Source organism: Panthera onca, chromosome A2, assembly GCF_046562875.1.
Source record: "Panthera onca isolate mPanOnc1 chromosome A2, mPanOnc1 haplotype 2, whole genome shotgun sequence".
In the NCBI taxonomy this organism is placed as follows: domain Eukaryota; kingdom Metazoa; phylum Chordata; class Mammalia; order Carnivora; family Felidae; genus Panthera; species Panthera onca.
The window spans coordinates 106,828,567-106,848,334 of record NC_138340.1 but is presented as its reverse complement, the minus strand read 5'-3'; the positions used below and the strand labels follow the sequence as shown (position 1 = coordinate 106,848,334).

Below are 19,768 nucleotides of genomic sequence, written 5' to 3'. Positions count from 1 at the left end.
TGTAGGATTTGGTTCTGTCTACGTGCTGTTATTTATTAAGCAGATATTGAAAACGTTTTTTTTTTTTTTTTTTGGTGTGAAAACTCTACTTGTACAACTCTGTGAGTAAAATGAAGCTTACTGTAATGTGAAAAAATGTTTATAGTTAGAGAATACTAATGTACAAATTGTAGCAGTTTTTTAAATCCCTTTCCAATATAATTCCCGAGAGCTGAAGATGTGTAACGTGCATTGTAATGACGGGAGGAGTTGTGTGTGTGTGAATTGAAAGAAGTGGGTGAGAGGTGAAAGTTTGGAAAAAATAAGTCACATTTAGAATTCCATGTAGTTGTCACAGAAAACCTGTGTTAACACTTCTACACCGAGGAATAAAATACAGTTCAAATAGGTTAAATAATGTATGTAGTTTACACTGATAGGAAGTCATAAAACTATGATTTGAAGTTCGCATGACCTTCGTTATCCATGGTAGCAGACATTAGTGGAATATGAAGGGGGCAAAAGAAATCTCTTCTTTTATTATAGGTTGATCAGCTAATAGCTTGGAAAAAAGTTCTTAACATTTTTGGTGACAGAGGATGGAATTTGTCTTTAATAAGCTGATATACTGGTTCACAGAGAACGTTAGGAAAGAATTTAATGTCACATTGTATATATTTTAATACTTGGCAAGATTTTCATTGGTTCTCCTTTTGAAAACATGATATAAATTTTATTCAGCCGGATATTTCCCGTTTAAAAAATGTGATTAAATAAGCCAACACAAAAGAATGCTTAATCCTATTTATGTTGTATTTCTTTTTTATGCAAAAATTTTAATACAGAATTCCTTTTTATAGGGAATTTTTCTTAAATCATTCAACTACCAATCCAAAACTTTTTCAGCAAAGAGTGATTCTGTTCATAAACTTTCCCCATTCAGAGTAGGCTGTTTTTAAAAAGATTAATTGACATTTATTTTAATATGACTTGACTGGATAAAACGTTTCAGTATTAGATAATACTAGTAAAGTAATACTAGTAATCACATCATAGCTAAAGTTAAATAGAAAAACTCCTATTTTTACCAAATTAAAAGTAACTAACTCCTGTTTTATGCAGTTTGTGTGTATGTGAGTATGTATATCTGTGTGTGTACCCAAAAACTTGTTTTAGCAATATCTTGTTAATTTGGAATAGGTTATTTTGATGTCTGAATCAACCGTGATGAAAATATTTTAGAAGTGAAAAACTGTCCTTGTGTTTTGATGGCTGCTGAATGCATTAAGTCCTTGCTATTCAGTATTTTTTTCCTTTACTAAAAATAGGGAAGGTATTTGACGTGAGGGTTGGTGAACTAGTGATATTCTTTTCATTAGTGTTGTATGGTTGCCAGGAAAATACTTGGCATGAAAAGATTGACTTTATTTTTATTATTTATACTGTATTATGACACAATCACTAAAATACAATATTGTCTTATATACGACCAAAATCAAAGACAATGCTTTCATTTAAAAAAAAAAAAAAAAAAAAGTCTGTAGCCTATTTTGGCCAAATTTAGGTCAAACATTTTTAATTATGGCAGTCTAATTTGCAATAGGCCGAACATACCAGAAGCAGGCATTTCTGAAAAAGCAGAGGGATGTGTGTAGCTGCACGTCGTTTGAAAGAAATTGTGTAGTTAATTTAGATGGGCTGCTGAAGCACTGGCTGAGTGAGTTGAAATACTTCTTACTTCATTCTTGCAAAGAAGCACTGCAGCTAATAGAAATCCTGTAGCTTCTTCTATTTTGTATGTCTCTTTTATTTCCATCTGGCAGGTGATAGTCAGAGGGACCACAACTGCCCCAATTACATTTCTGACCTAAAATGTTTTCTAGTTGACATCAATGGTTGCTTCTATTTTCCCTCCCAAGTATGGCCGTCAATACCGGTTGAAATAGGAGCTCATTGGCAAATAATCACAGGTTTGATCGGAGCTGAAAAAGATCTTACTTGAAAGATCTTACTTGATATTCCTTATGCCTTGGCAGTTTCTCTCTTAATTTTTTTTTAATTTCTTTTTTTCTTCAGCTCAGGTACCTGACAATGATGAGCAGTTTGTGCCAGACTATCAGACTGAAAGTTGTAAGTATAGTATGACTCATCCCTTGAATTTTTGTCTTTCTTGTTTCCTTCTTTCATTCTTTCTCTCTGGTTGGTTTCTACTTCCAGTGTCTGTTCTTGCATTATGTTGGTACCTTTCTAGCTTACAGTCATGAGATGATTATATTTGTCAAGTTGTGACATCAGCAGGGTCCCTATATGATCTGAGTAGAGCTCCAAAGAGTAGCCAAGGAAAACTGTTTTGATTAAAAGATGGTCCTATTCTCTGTATTTGGTTAATATCCTCGGAGAAGAAATAGGGTGCGATCCACGAACGTGCAAGTGTTTACTTACAATTTTTTTTGTTATGTTCACGAGAAAAAGACTAAATGTTGATGGGAGAAAGTCAGTAGTTAACATCCATGTGAGATTATTTATTGAATAACTTATACAAATGCATTGGCTCGTATTATTTTACATTCATGAACTTGCACTTGTTTTGATTTAGTTTTTACCTTCGTTTTCTGCTTCCTAGTTACACTAAGACGCATGGACGGAGCCCTTGGCTTCTCTTAAGATCCCTTCCAGTATTTCTTTCCCTGAGCCTTGCTCTAGGGCCTGTCAGAGAATGCGTGAGTTGTGATTCACAGGATGCTCGCCTCCCAGGAATCCCCGAGTGAGCATTATGCTTGTACAAACATGGCTGCCTCGGGGGTTCCTTCTCTATTTATGCTTTGCCATTCTACCAACTAACTACAGCTGTTGACCTGAGGTGTAAATAGTAAAGAAAGGGGTATAAATGCCATCTTGATTATGAAACTGACCTGATACGTTTTCACTCATTAGTACCACTTAAAGCTCTAACTTGTTTCATTTTTTCCAGACCACTGACAGTTTCACAGGGGGCAGTATCAATAGCTACCAGAAATGCTTTCCACCTTACAATTTAGCAAACCCATATTCTCACACCTAATATCACACATCTCCTACAGATACCTCTGTGACTTTGAGAAACAGATGTCTGTAAGCCATGTTTTCCCCTTTTATGTTTGGTGTTTTCAATTTCCCAGGTGTCAGGAGTTGTGAGAGGTTATATCCATATCCTCTCCTGTGTTTTAGTTGAGCTCTATTACAGTTTTCTTTGCTTAATTGTGGTAAAATACACATAACAGAAAATTTACCATTTTAGCCATTTTATAAGTGGGCAGTTCAGTGTCACTCACGTTTTTATGCAAACATCGACACTGGCCACCTCCAGAACTTTCTCATCATCTCATACTGAAACTCTGTGCTTACTAAAAACTAACTCCCCACTGCCCCCAGCCGTTGGTAACTGGTCTTCTATCAGCTTAAGTTTTGATCTGAGAAGATAATTTTGTGTGCTGTTTAATGTCTGCATATAGTTATTAGAATACGATTTCAAGAAGCCTATTCAACAATGATATGGAACTAATTAGAGATTCTTAGAAATTCCCAGAAAGATGACATCTAAGGATGCTGGCTAGGCAAGGCCTGCCTTTCTTCTTTACAGTGTGGGAAGGGAATGGTCACACTTCTAGCATTGCTCTTTCTGGACATTTGAGTGTTTTCTAAAAGTTAAACCTGTCATCTGAGTGGGAGAAGTATTCTCCTTGAGTCATTTTACATCTGAAGAAATTGGTAATGCTTCCAATACTATACCAAATGCAAGGGTAAAATCACTACCAAAAAATACAAATGCGTTCCTTTTCTTTTTTTGATGTCTTTTCAGTTTTTCAAATTCTTGACTCTTTTGTGTCCTTGAACTCTTTCTTCTCTTGGTCCACAGTGGGGTGATTTTTTTCCTTTCCCTTTTTACTGCTTTGATAACTCCTCTTCACTCCACTCATCTTCCTGCCCTCTGTTTCCCTAGGGTTCTGTCTGCAAGCCTTTGCTCTTATTTAACATGTGTCATCCCTGCAAAGTCCCGTAGAACTATCTGTGATGATGGAAGTAATCTGTATCTGAAGCATTTGGCATTATAGCCACTAAACACATTGCTCACTGAGCACATGAAGTATGGTTAATGAGACTGAAGATGGGAATTTTTTTGTTTAATTTTTATGACCTTAGATATGAATAGACATGTGGCTCTTGGCTGCGGTAGTGGTCAGCCCAGTTTTGTGTAGTGATGTCTCCCACATCATTATCTCTAGCGTGTGTGTCCCCTCTGCCCCTGTCTACTGGGCATCTTCACTGCTCCACCAATTCATCCTTGATGCTTGTGCCAAGTCAGAAAAATGCAACACATCCGGACTCAACCCTCTGCTCTTAGCTTGGCATTGACGTAAAACACTGTTACCCGTGGTGTTCCACAGACAGTTCCTGCTCAGCCAGGCCAGTGTGGAAATTATTGTTATAATTTTTCCTGATCAGCCTCTGTCGTCTGCTTCCCTTGCCTTTCCCAGTTGATGACATCACCATCCAAGCGGGAAATCTTTATCTTCAGTCCCTCCCAGTTCTTTACTGTACACTTTCAGTTGCTTGCCTTACCAAGTTGTTGATTCTGCCTTTCAAAAATCTCTTCATTTTGTGGTCTCTGCTTATCTCTGTTTCATGCTCTGGGTTCACATCCACATTCTGTCTTGACTGGTCTAGTGCATAAGCCTTTTGATTGGTGTTCTTGCCTTCAGTCTTCCCTCCTCCCAATGCATTCTCTGCAGTGGCATTAATACATAGCTGTCTGACCTTGTTAATTTTCTCCTTAAACTCCCTTCGGAGCAAAGTCTTCCAGAACATTATTCTACAATCTGGACCTCGACTTGCTGTGTCAGTTTTAACTTTTGCCAGCCCAGCACCTGGTTCCTCCATATCTGCTGAGCTTGAGCCCTTTTAATTTTTCAGGTCTCGGAACAGATGAAGCTGTTTTAGGTCTTTCTGCCTTTGTACATGTGGCTCATTTGGCTTTTTTAAACGTGCTTTTGCTCTGTGGTGGTGGCAGACCTCCTACTCCAGACTCCCCTTAGGCTTCACCCTGTTGAAGTCTTTCCTGACTTTGTCTTGCCGTCCATACCCTGCAGAGTGAGACTCTACAGCACCTTGTAACATTTTAGATACATGTCTTTCTTCAGTAAGACTAAACTGTTGCAGGATTAGGAGCATATCTGTTTAGCAAATACAGCAGCACAGAAGATAAAGTGGTTACCCTAAACGTGATCTGCTTCTTAGGACTTTTTTCCTCCTAAGTCTTTTCAAAGTCTTAATTCCCTTCTTAAGGTAGAAATACATGATCACGCCTTAAAACAATAGATGTAATCTCATTTTGGAAAAAACATGCTAAAACCATGATTGTTTAGCCAAACATTTTCACAATGGTAAAGTTTTATTTGTCCTCAGTAGTGAATATTTACAGTTTAACAAGTGAGGTTCTGGGACTTGTGAATAAAACACCTAATTATGAAGGAGACCTCTAAACAAAGGTGAAAATAAATCTGAAATAGTCTAATGAAAAGGAAATGGAGATGTGCTTTATTTCACATTTTCATTGACATAAAAAACTATTGTTCACAAGATGGTGAACAGCTAATTTCGATGTTCATTCATTGAGAACAGAACAAAGGAAAATTATTTAAAAAGAGAAATAGGGTATATGAATTAAATTCTAAGGATTTCTGGAGGCAGGAGATTATCAAATATTGGAACTGAAAGGTTAGATTGTCTGCTAAATGCCCTATACAAATGTTTGATTCTTCTCTGGGAATGCCTAGTGGAGTAGAGGCATCCTATCTCTAGGAATAGAAAGAAACCCCACCCCCTCTGGGTGGCCCATCTACAAATTCTATGGGGCCCTTTTTTCAAATGTAAATAACCAGATTTCCTTACCTACCTCAACCACATAAAATGCTTCTCTTTTTATTGCTTTAGCCCTTTGATAAATGTAGGTTAGGAGAATGAACAGCTAAAGTCTGCTCAACACTGGATTACAGAGCATACATTTGTCTGTAATATGTAAATCTATGTAGAAAAGTAGAGAACAGAGCATTCAAACATGGTGAAAAATGAGATTAAACCATAATACTTGGGTTTTCCCTAAAAATATTCCCATTCTTTATTTTTACTTCTAAAACATGTCAATTGGAAATCCAGAATAGAAAGATCTATAGCTTGCTGCTGATCGTTTCGAAGGGTGCTGACTTTTGGAACACCTATGTAGACATCAAAAGCAAATGAAAAAAACAAAAACAAAAACAAAACAACTCCCTACAAGTCCATCCTGGGAAGTGAATGGAGGCTAAAAGAAAAGCTTACTTGGCTATCACAAATTGTTTATGACTTAGAAACAAATCTTTTCAGAACTCAGACACTCTGCTGAATAAAGCAGAATTACTTTAAGATATGCTTTAGTCCAGAGGAAGTAGAATTCTGTCTTTTCAGAAAAGAGAACTTAAAGAATATTTAGAACGTAGATTGGCCTTATCCTTCCAAATTAGATGCACATCTATATATAAACTGAATTTTTGTAGATTATGTGCTTTAAATTTATACATTAATAATCTTATATTTTAAACTACATACTTTACATTTTAGTTGTACCACTCATCTTTTGAAATCTATTGCATATCATTTTTTTCACTGCGATAATATAAGTTTTCTAACTAGTTTGCTTCCATTTGGTTATATTAGTTCCTTTCATTGTTTTCTCTAAGTGATTCACATGATAGATGGTGTTCTCATTTACATTTTACCTCTTCCCAGAACATTCCCAGGGGTATAACCAGGGTTATGCAAAAATTCCCAGCGGGATAGATCTTTGTAACTGTACTCCTTTCTCTTACACTCAAGAAAGAATAGTGGAATGGAATTCAGTTAGAATAGTGTCATTAAAGGAATAATAATAACCTTGACTCTGCTATGTTTGTGCATCACAAAGCAAATATTAAAAGCTTGCAAGTTTGTATACTTCAATTGAAATTTGTAATATGGCACTGGTGGCCCAACTGAAAAGAATCAGGACAAACCAGTGTGTGGGGTCTCAGCTGTTTAAAGCCTCTATTACGTGGGTGATACCTTGTTCAAATAAATAAAAGTCATAGCTATACTTCATTTTCTTACGAATTAAAAAATTAAAAAAAACACATAGTACTTTGGTCCTTTTTGCAGTTACATGGGGCCGGGGGAGGGAGGACCTTAACAGATTACTATTGCAAATCTTCTTTTTAAGAAACTGAAGCCAGAGAAGTGTATGCAGACCCTGACTGAATAATTTCTTTTAAATTAACACATCCTTATCCTGGATAGGGAAGTTCCATGCATGTGTCATTTTTGTTTATTTTTTCTGCTTTTCTACTAAGCTATCTTTTTGCACTGTGTTCCTTTCTACACATAGACTGAGTACTTTATACAAGTTTGCTTTTTTTTTTTTAAGTTTGCTTTTTATTACTAATTTTGAAACCTTTCTTGCCTGTTTCACTTTTTGGATATGACTGGCCAGGAAGACACTGTCTTTCATTCCTAGTTTCTTTACCAGAAGGTGAGCATATATTCGGAGAGGAATTCCATTTCTGGGATTTGGGAACATGAATTTGTTACTGTGTTTTGTTTTCTTTAAAAAAAATTGAGGCATTTTTAAACATGCCACTATAGTCAGACTCAAACCATCCATTTCAAGGATGAGTAGCCTCCTGCCTTCCTCATCTTAGGTAGTATTGCTTGAGCTCTAAGCTGTGGCTAGCACTTGAAGATTCTGTTTCCTTTGTGTATTGTTTTTGTTGTTTCAGGTGTATTGGGCTTTTTTCTTTTTCTTTTTTGTCTTTTTGAATATTTTATCAAAGCAGTATGTTCATAGAGTAGGGAAAAAAACCACAAATAAGATCGTTCCCCATTTTCCTTAGGCAACCTTTTTCTTTTCTCTTTTTTCTCTCTTTCTTTCTTTCTTTCTTTCTTTCTTTCTTTCTTTCTTTCTTTCTTTCTAATGCCTTTTCATTTATGCCACATGTTAAATAATATCCTTACACTGCAACTTCTTAATTTATCAGGTTTAGATTTTATCTTGCACCCCATTTGAGAAGATAAGCATTTGAAATGTGTTTTACTTAATATATTGAAAGTACTCAGATATGTAATTCTACAGAAGTCCAGTAATCTTATTCACACTTGGAAATGAACAAGCATAGTTTGGAAAGCTTGTTCAAATGCAGCTTCATGTTCCCTATCTTATGAGAGCTTGACTTTCAGGTGTGGAATTGGGTCCCCTAATTTCTAACGAGCTGTTAGAGGATTCTGATGTAGGCTTTCCACACAACACAGGGTCAGACATTTCGCTTAGTTGTCATTTACTTACTTGTGCAACAATGGCAGCGGTATCAGTCTTTTGCAATTAAGTTTAGGATGGGCTCTACTATTCATAAACATATACAATTCATGATGTGATACATGTAGTTTCTGGGAATTTTTATGTAAGTAATACACTGTCATTTTCTTATTTAAATACATCAGGAAATTAAAAATGAAGTCTGTAGAAAAATGATATTGTTAAAATAGCTCCTTAGTTTTTTTGTCTTTGCTAGAATTGTTTGTATTTTCCAGTTCCGAAGATGACTTTCTACTTCTTTTCTCTTACATTTACCTTGAGACAGTCATTGCTCACTGTAGATCCTGGTCATAGTAGAATCAGTCCTAGTTTGTAAGGGATCTTCCCCTCTAGTTTATAAGGGATCAACCCCTTATAAGGGTTGGTTCCCATCAGAGAACCAACAGGTGGTGGCCCCACCCGGTTCCAGGTGCATCCACTAGGGATTCTCCTCATCAGACCATCTACTCTTCCATTGGTTGTGCACATCTGCATTATGCTTATCACAGTTTAGCATCTGGTGACGACCTTGTCAGCAAAACAAGCAGTTTGGTGCTAGATTATTTCACCAAGAACGTATTTTTCAAATGAAAACCCAAAGCCAGTAGAAAAAAAGCTACATCTTATAAGAAATTTTGCCTTAGATAACCTAGAATCTATCAAGTTCAATAGAAGAAACAAACTCTAAATCATACACCTTGGACATGTCAGGTAACCTTTGTTTACCCTATTTTACTTATCTGTAAAATGACAAGGAAATAAATAATCTCTCCAGCCTGGAACACATTATGATTACGGCACTTTTTCCACATTCAAGGAAAAAAGAAGTGTTAGTATCTAATATGGTGAATGCTTGCTGAATATAAAAAGGTAGACTTTAGAAAAACCACAATTAATGGAGAAATATGTGTAAATAGAGATTACTGTGACTATATACTTACAGCTAGAAATCTGCATCAGTTTTAATCAAGTCTGTTCTGATAGATTCTTTTCAAAATTTTTGGTTTTATCATCTCATTCTTCCTAAGGTAGATGGTTCAGAGTGAAAACCAAAAGACAAAGTAACACTCAACTCCCCACAAAACTGGAGTTTGTTGCTTTGTTATGGCTGAAAACTGAAATTATACATTTCACTTCCAAGTTTTTAGCTTTTTCTTTCCTATTTTATATGTCCTCTTAAATTTGGCCTTTAGTTTAAACATTATCCTAGAAATTGACTTCAGTAATATGATCAAAGAAAGTATGCCAATAAATCCTTTCCATTTACTCTGCCTATAATTAGTAACAAATTATTTTAGGGCAAGTGATCTGTGCCATCTTTGGTTAAATTTTACTTAATATTAAATTAATATATCATTATGCAGTTACTGGGCTTATTAAGCTAAAAGCTTAAACAGTATTTGTTGGAAAGCTTACATAAAATATTATATTCTTTGTTCCAGTATTTTTAATATACATACATATACTTATGTATAGTAATGAATAAAAAGGAGCAAAAAACAACATTTATTAGTATTTGCAAATAAGGTCAAAGCAGTCATGAAAGTAAGTACATTTTTGGGTCGCCATTTCATAAAAAATGTAAATTTTATGGAGTCAGATATAAAGAAGAGATGATTTGAACTAAAGTAGTACATGTGGACCTTTATGTCATAACTGTGTGTTTAGTGTTTTTATGGGTTTTTATTTTTACCATTTTTTTCTACTCTCCCTCTTTTATAACATAAACATCTACTTAAGATGCACAGTATGTATTTGATTCTGTTATTGAATTTTCTCTTAATGATGGTTTGTACTGTGTAGCAGTAAGTAAAAATGGTTGATTTGATGTGGTTGACTTCCTTCTTTTTTGGTGCCAAAACCTGGGAACAAACCAGTGGTGGTTGTTTTTTAAAAATGTAACGAATTACACCCCCAACAAGCATTTCTTGCTCTTGACAGTAGGTGAGGATGATGTTAACTCAAGAACTCAGTTATTGACAGTGTATCAGAAATGGCCAGATTGAAATCCGGTTTATATGATGCCTAATTAAACTTTCAGTTAGAAAAAGTACCTTTGTATAACTTTTGTGTAATGGTTTTATATGCATTCTGACTATTATTTAAATCTAAAGTTTAGCAAAGAAGTTCATTTTGCTGTACAGGCCATATTGTTAAACCTGTCAGAAGTTTGTTTCATAGTTAGCTCCTAGTTTTTGGCTTTACAGTTGTGTTAGGGGTGATTTTAGATCCCATAGAAGAGGCTTGAATTGTGATTGCTTCTTTATTTATGTCTTACTATAGGGAAATCTTTTTTTTGTTTTTTCTGTTTGCAAAATTGGAATGATTGTATTCTTACAAATGTGAGCCATATCCATTACTTTGGTTTTTATGATTTGGAATATGAATAATAAATCTTAATAGCATAACAATTCTTATTTTACTTACGAGATTTTAGTTTAAATTATTTTCTGATGCAAATGTCCATAGTTGTGTATTTTTTTTTTAATTTTTTTTTTTTAACGTTTATTTATTTTTGAGGCAGAGAGAGACAGAGCATTAATGGGGGAGGGGCAGAGAGAGAGGGAGACACAGAATCAGAAGCAGGCTCCAGGCTCTGAGCCACCAGCCCAGAGCCCGACGCGGGGCTCGAACTCACAGGCCGTGAGATCATGACCTGAGCTGAAGTCGGACGCTTAACCGACTGAGCCACCCAGGCGCCCCAGTTGCGTATTTTTATTGAGGATGTTAAGTAGGTTTATAAGACTCTAAAAATTTATTCACTTAATGAACATCTTTTGAGTGTATTATGTGTCATGTTCTGTCTAGGCACTGATAGTACAGTGGTGGACAAACAAGAAAAATACCTCTGCTCTCATGGAACTTGCATTCTAAACTGCATGCAACTGATAAATAAGGTTGTATTCGTCCCATGTCAAGGGATTGAAATTGTATAGGGGACAGTGTGAGTGAATAGTCATTGTGTATTTAGATGCTGATCTACAAAAAGTACTCTGCTCAAAGTTATGGCCATTAGATTTTCCAGTGGATTATTGTCAGTGTCTGTGTTTGTACCTCTTTTAGCCTATGCCTAAATTCCTGTGATAGTGACTAAGAAGATTATCTTATGTCTTTAAATGAGTCATGTACTCCACTGGCAATTATATATGCAGAATATTGACCTACCCTAATTAAAAAAATTTTTTTTGATGTTTATTTTTGAAAGGGAGAGGGGGGTGAGGGGCAGAGAGAAAGGGAGACACAGAATCTGAAGGAGGCTCCAGGTTCCGAGCAGTCAGCACAGAGCCCGACGTGGGGCTTGAACTCATGAACCGTGTGATCATGAACTGATAACGAAGTCGGATGCTTAACCGACTGAGCCACCCAGGTGCCCCAACCTACCCTAATTTTTGAGATCATACTCCTTCGTGAGTCATTTCATTCATGATTGCCATTTGTTCTTTGCTTATCTTAGTCATAATTAATGAATTCTGTGTGCTCATAAATGCTTTACATACATCTCAATTTTAATAATACTTAAGTTGGTTTATTGAGGATGGATCATGTCCTACACATCTTGGTATAATTCACATGTGGGTATTCAGTGAATTGAATGAATAGCTTCTTGGATATTTAGAATCTTAAAAAAATGCTTTAAACATATTTATGCACAGGTGGCTTAAGTCTTTTGAAATCTAATGTTAACTTATCTGCTTCTATTTTTCCACGTTTCATTTTTCTTAGAGGGATAATGGAAAGCCATTTGCCTTTAAGTGACATTATCAGTGATCAGTCCTGTTGTCAGATGAAAGCTCTCTAATAAATATTATTTGATGTTCAAATCTCACAATACAGTTTTCAGTATTCTCTACTTAACACAAACAACCTAGGGCATAAAATTTTCAAATACCTAAGGCATGAGGTGATTGAAATTATATAGGTCAGATCTCCAGCTCGTACTTGAATTGTCTGGGGAGATCTTCACCCTTCCTGAGGGCCAGTACTTAGCCCACTTGTAAAAGTTTCACAACCGCTACTACTCTTTTTTTCTTTTCTTTTTTTTTTTTTTTTTTTGTATCTTTTTTTTTTTTACCGTGAGCTGTACACCCAACATGGGGCTTGAAATCATGACCCTTAGATTAAGAGTTGCCTGTTCCACTGACTGAGCCAGCCAGGTACCCTTAGAGACAGAAATCGTTGACCTGTCCTTTGTACACCAGCTGTTACTACTCTTAAAAACAATCTTCCATCACTAACGAAGAGTGTTCTTCATACCGGACATTGATGTTACTGTTACTGATATTGATAAAATTCTTCTTATCAAGGTAGAGAGAGACCAAGAGAACCTTTCCATAGGGGTTTGTCCTAAGAAAGATGTTCTGTGAACTTAGTTGAGCTCATAGCTATGGGAAAGGAAGACGGGAGGGCTTACTACTTAGGAACTCTTCTGCTTCTCATCTAGGCTGTAGACTTTGCCTTTTCCTGCCTCGAGGATTTTCTCTTACTTATCCAGCCAGAGTATTAGCATTGGTACTAGTCAGAGTAGTAGGGCTCATGGAATCACCTAAGTAGTAGTAAATATTCATGACAATCTCAGAGCTGCTGCTCGGCGAGACATTATAGATTAATGATACCCATCCTCTTGTTGTAAAGATAAAAACCTGAAGTCCAGAAAGGTTATTTTGTTCTGTGATTTTAAACAAGAAAGATCATATACCTTTGCTTGTGTGTTGGGAAAATGGCAAATAAGAATTTTACCAACCTAGATTCTTCCACTTACTGGTGACCTTTTCTTTGTCAAAGACTCAACTTGTCACACTGGAGTAGGAACTATTTTTCTCAACCATTTTCTTGTTAAAGAAGGTAATTTAAGCTTTGCTACCCCATTAGTAGAAATTTAATTTTGTTGTAAGAAGGAATAAATTCAGTTTGATATATCTTTATGCCAAGTTTTTGTTTATCTACTCTATCAGTTTTAATGTGTTTGTACACAATCACGGTTTACTGTTCTTTGGGTTTTTCACATTAATTATGATCAAGACCTAGAAGCCAATACCCAGTTCTGGATAAATTCTGATCAGAAAGAAATCTATCCCCCTTTCTCCACCTTTCCCCCTGAACCTTTTAATACTGATATTTAAGGCCCAAACGTAAGGTTTTCTTAGGGTTTCTTTCAGCCACAGATTAGCCAGCAAAAGTTCTGTCACATACTGTTAAGGCCGCTGGACTCGGGTAAAAATGGCTCATTCCTATCAAGATATATGTGTAATACTGAAGTGTTCACTTCAGTAGTGTTAGCTTTTCCTTTGAAATGGCAGTCATGCTGTGAAGTGAACTTTTACTGCTGTTTGAGGTTGTTTTTCTCCATCCTCATGGACACAACAGCCTTATTATGTTGATTTGATTTCACTCTGGTTCTTGGCACTGGGGTAGAATGTCAGGTGACACAGTTGCCTCAACTCACGGGTCTGCTGGGAAAGCCAAGTAACTGGATGTCATCGCTCTGTTTTTCTGGGTCTTTTGCCATACTGAGCCTCTCGACATTGTTTTCCACTAGGAAAATCAAGCCCTGTATTCCTTTCTGAAAGCTCTCCTTACATTCACTGTTTTATTGCAGATTAAAGGCCGGTACATTAGAAGGTTATCAGCTAATCAATACACTTCAGTCACCTCATCTTGTGATAAAGCTGTCCCATTGATCACAAAGGGAAAATTTAGGTCCTTGGCCTTTAAATGGCAATTTCTGAAGGTTTGGATAATGTGCTTATGGAATGTACAGACCTATCCGTTTATATGTATTTAGAGGTAGTTATCTGAAGTACACATAAGGAGACCCACATATCCAAATGGCTCCTTCTGTGTTTTGTTTAAAATACTCCATTCTTACTTTTCTTAAATTGTTTTTTGTCAAATTCTAATCATCAGCAAATCTCCCGCCCCTACCCTCTTTCTCTCTAAATATATAAAAGCTTTTTTTTTTTTTTTTTTTTTTTTTTTTGGTTAGGACTGGTTTTAAAATGCTTCCTAAACCCTTAATGCAAAATTACAATAATTGGAAGCATAGTAAAATACAAATGCTGTGATTATGAAATGAGAAAAAAATACTCTCATTTTGATATTAATTATATAGTTAAGTGGATAACAGTTTTAGCATCTAAAGATCTGGCATCTTTATTTTGGTAAAATGCAGCATGTTGTTTTGGTTAAGAACCAGAAAGCTTTTTTTTCCTCATAATGAAAAATAAGTTTAGACAACAAACATTCCAAGTGCCAGGTATTATGCACTCGGATATGCACTGTGGAATGAAAGATAAAAACAATAGTAGCAATAGCACCAATCTTTTTTATTTGCTTAGCAGTTTAGAGTTCATAGATCATTTTCACATCCGTCAACTAATTTGCTCTTTACAGTACCCTGGGACGGGAGCAGGGCAGACAAGGCTCATACAGGTTTATTGCAATAACCAGAGTCCTACAAATAGTGAATGGCAGAACCAGGACTCACGTGACATTTGCTTTTGTGCACACGATAGCACACAGCAAACTGTGGCAACCACTCATTTATTGAAATGCTGTGACTCCACAAGTGAAAAAAAATCATGTAAATATTTTTGCCAAGTGCATGTGCACATATGTACAAGTCTATATGTTTGTATGATATAAATTCAGGAAAAATAAAACTGTTATAAAAATGTTTCTTATTTATAAGTGTCTTCTAATTTATAACGTAATGTACAAAATAACACATATATGGAAATTAAGGGTGGAGTAGACAGCCCTGTAAATTCCCTATTACTCTATGAAAATCTTCATCCTCATGCTTTGAATTGTAGAAATGTGGTTAAGTTCTGTGTATACATAAGCCTTTAGTTTCAGGAATCCTGAATGTTTGCTTAACAAAATAATGGTGCTCTCAAAAGAGAATTTTTAAATTGTGTTTGGGACACTGTTTACTATAAAGTATCATATAATTAGGTCAGAGACATTTGCTACTAATATGCTGAAGTCAGCTGAACATCACATTTGGCATTTTGTCTGATAGTGCATTACATTTTAAATATCTTTTCATGCTCTTATATAGTATTAATGCTCAAAACACTAAAGTCATATAATATGAAGTGATGGCATTCTCTAGGGGGACTGAGAACAGTATACTGCATACGAGCAAGGTAATAGATCTTGGACCCCGGAGTTCAGATCTCTGCCATTTAATAGTATGTGACCTTGAATAAGCAACTTCACATCATTGTGCCTCAGTTCCTTCCACATAAAACAGGGATGATAACATTATCTTCCCCTAGAAAAACTTGCATACCACTCACAGCACACACATGCACACAAACACACACACACACACACACACACACACACACACACACAGATATGTATAACATTATGTGTGTTTATATGGAATATATTACACATGTATGTTTGGACATAAAAGGCAATGCTATAAGCTTTTATTCTATATATCTACAAATATATATGAAATAAACAAAGTGTACAATTCATGTAATATTTGTGATGAAATGCATTCATTTTGATCAATTTACTTTTTTGTGTTGTGTTGTTTTTTTTGTTTTTGCCATACTCAGAAATGATATCTATACCTACCAACTTATAGCCTGTCTCTATACACACTCTAAAATAATTGTAAGAACAGCTTGACCTTTTACCATTGATCACACTGCAGTTCAGTACCTATCCACAGTGACACTGTCAGAAGACACTCAGAAGTGTTTGTTCAAACCTTACTGTTGCTTTGACCATAAGGGATTTATAAGCAGAAAGTTGAGCTGAAAACATTTGGTACTTGTGATACTGGCCAGGTTATAAGATCAGTTAGCATCTTATGTTTAAGATTACGGGTTATGAATTCTGGTTGATCAAGGACACTTTAATTTGTGGGTCTAGCAAAATTGCCTGCGTCTTCAATGTTTTTGTTGATTTTGAAGTTCACGTATTCATTGAAAATTAAAAAAGTGTTTATTTTTCAATTAAGATGCAACCTTTACAATGCAAAGCAATAATAATTATAGTGTTCACTCAGCTTGAAGAAAAAAATTTCACCAGTTAAATAGCAATAATCAAGATGAGAACTATATTAGAAGGGTGCTAATTTTATGATCATCTCTTATTTAAATGATAAAAATGAATCCATGGGACCCTTGCTGTAAAATACCACTTGTGAAGAAATGATATTTGACTTTAGAGATGGCCTTCTGGAAGCCCATATAAAAGTAATTGGCTGATTAAATTGTGAATGACCCAAGATCATCTTTATAAAATAGCTTCTACCCCAATGAATCAAGCATTAGGCCGTGGTTGTGCTTCTACCAGACTAGATGTGTTTGACCCAAAGCATTTCATGAGTATTAGTGTACTCATTCTTAATGGTAACAAATCCTTATATTTTTAGCTTCCATGGAAAAGCAAAAGCTACAGGAAGGCAAACTCAAATTTAAGAGTTTCACCAATTGGCCTCTGCATGCTAAATGTAAGAAAAATAGATTCTAGCTGTACCTGAAAGAAATACTGGAATTACTCACCTTAGAGGATTATTCAGCCCTGAAGTAGAGATCTTCAAGTTGCTCTAATCTCACAAGGTGACCTGTTGGCTCTGGAGGCCAGCTCATATAGGTTCAGTGCTTAGTTCTACATTTTAGCATTTTTGTGAACTTGGGCCAATCACCTAACTTTATTGAGCCTCTTATGTAAAAGTTAGGGAAAGTAAATGGGTTGATGTAATGATTAAATGAGATATTTTATGTCAGAATTTTGGCACACGGGTTAATACTTGATAACTCAGTGGCTTTATAGAAGAAAGACATTGTCACTGTGTATTTAACGTATATCCTGTTTTGAGGCCAGAGGATTTCATAAGCTACAGTTTTCAAAATAGTAACACCAACAATACAGTTAAAACAAATTCAAAATGATTACATTTGATTGATCTAGTAGTAAAAGTGTTTGGTTTGCGATGTCATTTCCTCTACCTACCAATGCTGCTAATATATCTTCTCTAGATAGCTATAATGAATAAATTGTTCTCCAAAAAGTAAACATTAGCTTTCTTTCCATTTTGCTCCATTACCAGCCCAAAAGGAGGAAATGCTACAGTTGTGGAAGCATATACATTAAAAATTTGTGAAAGATCTCATTCTTTCTCTAGTTTGTATGGTAGATTGTCTATGCATAGTGTTCTCTAGGAAACACGCATGACTATTCATAACTCACAATTAGAAAAAATAATGGTTTAGCAGATCAAACGATTTTTAAGCCATGTTTTTTAGTTATTTTCCATTTTAGAAATTGTATAAATTACTTGTGTAGTTAAAATGCCAAGATAATAGACAAATATTTAAGTAATTTAAGTATTTATTGATTTAGGATACAGTTCTTATGCATTAATAAAAAACAAAAATGCCTCCCTGAGCCAAATAATCCCTGACTTCGAAAAGTATACTGGGAAGTTGGAGAAGAGAGGAGAACATGCTAGGGATAGTAAAGATACAGTAGAGTTGGGAGTTAACAGAGTAGCTAAGAGTGTAGGTTCTGACCTGGCCCCTATCTACTATTTTCTAGCTGGGTGACTTTGGTGGGTCACTTAATCTCTGAATATTTCTGTCTCCTCGTTTTAGAGAGAGGCTCACTGTAGTGAGGACACCATAGATGTGGAACAAGGATAACATAGGTCAGGACATTTACAATTACTAACATCTCTGAATATCTCTTAATCTCTGAATATTTCTGTCTCCTCGTTTTAGAGAGAGGCTCACCGTAGGTAAGGACACCATAGATGTGGAACAAGGATAACATAGGTCAGGACATTTACAATTACTAACATCACTGTTACTACGTTATTAAGAATAAAAAACTCCTTGACTAAAGTTAAATGAATGTTACAGTGAATTCTATAGTTTTGTTCTGTTTTGTTTTCGTTTTTTAAGAGGTGAACATAGGTTGGAATAGTTGAGAATGGCTTCATGAAGAAAATGAAACATGTCCGGAATTGGAAACTCAGACCCATGAAATGTTATAAATGTAATGAACCTAGAGATAATCCACCCCGTATCTCTGTATTTGATGGATAATAATCACTAATATTTGCATAGCGCTCACTGTTCGGTGGATACTCTTAAGCCCTTTATTCCTTAATGTATCTAGTCTTCACCACAACAGCCTAATTTAGTAAGAACTATTATATGCAGGTTAAAAAAAAAAAAAAAAAAATTGAGGCCCAGAGTAGTTAAAGGGATTGTTTCTTGTCACACAGCAACCAAGTTGCAGATCTGCCTCTGGAGTTTACACTCTCAACCACAACCCTACATTGTTAGAGGTCAAGCTGCCTGCCAAACATGAGTTGCTTAGGGCTAGACGGTTTGTCCAAGGTCACAGGAAGTTAGTGCCTGAGTTAGAAGTCATAGAAGTGGAACTTAATCCTCCTAGGTGTCTCAATGTTCAGTGTAGCTGTGCTTACCACACCTCCAGTGGCTCTGCACTTTTTATGTGATTGACCCAGTAATGAAGGGAGGACCCATTAGATGGGTTGAAGGCCAGGTGTTAGTTGCTGTGAACCAGGCAAGTGCCCTTCTCTGTCCCTCTAGAGAATGGCAGCAGCATTTGGAGATAAGAGATGTGTGTTGGATAGTGGGGAAGATGAAGTTTGATAGGTCAGAGAAAGTCGAATTTTCTGGGTCAGCAAAATTAATCACATATATCTGGGGTTTATCTCAAGAACAAATGGGCCAGCCTGGAAATTCCTAAGCCTGAAATTTCTGATGACCCATTACTGAGGAGGAGAAAGTGGAGAGGAAAACGACAAAGGGGAATGAATATACAATTTTTTGGTGGGGGGAGTGGGGAAATGTGTTTGAGCGTATAGGCACACTGTAGTTGACTGTATTTAAAACAAATAACATACTATATAATGCATATGTATTGGAAAATTTATAATTATGTTAGTGTCAGCTAATGTAAGTAGTTTAAACAAATGTTCACTGGCCAAGAATTTATGTATGCATTGTAAGGGAAGACTCCTTTTAAATCATGCTTTATCTGATTTAATTTTTATCCCTGTGCACACCCTCAATTTACAAAGCTTCTATTAACTTCAAAGGGCAAGGAAGAGAATGCAAACCAGGCCTATTATGTTTGTGATCACACAGTTGTTTTGCAGGTGGTATCCATGTGTTTCTCCAAAGTTCGTTTCTATTTGCACACATGGAAGGAGAGCAGAAGGACTCTTTCATCTTCATATTTTTCTCATTTCTTGGAACTATCAATTACAAAGGAGGACTGTATAAATCTTCTTTGTGTGTTTAAGTGCTAATGTAAGCTGTTGCATATATCATCTGGCTGCAGTATTTGACACACCTACTGGTCACCTTATACATGGAGTTACAGCAGACCCGT

General features: G+C 35.8%; 1 protein-coding gene across 8 annotated transcripts in view; it reads left to right on the top strand.

Annotated features, from left to right (window-relative positions):
* Nucleotides 1–19,768, top strand: part of ETV1 (ETS variant transcription factor 1) — a 93,272-nt gene that overhangs the window by 10,638 nt on the left and 62,866 nt on the right. For 6 of the 8 annotated variants that reach the window (XM_081795042.1, XM_081795043.1, XM_081795041.1 and 3 more), the window contains one exon: nt 2,056–2,109. The exons of the other annotated variants lie outside the window; for them this stretch is intronic. In XM_081795042.1, the coding sequence (XP_081651168.1) occupies nt 2,056–2,109 (54 nt within the window). The remainder of the gene's footprint in view (nt 1–2,055; nt 2,110–19,768) is intronic. 8 annotated transcript variants of the gene reach the window in all.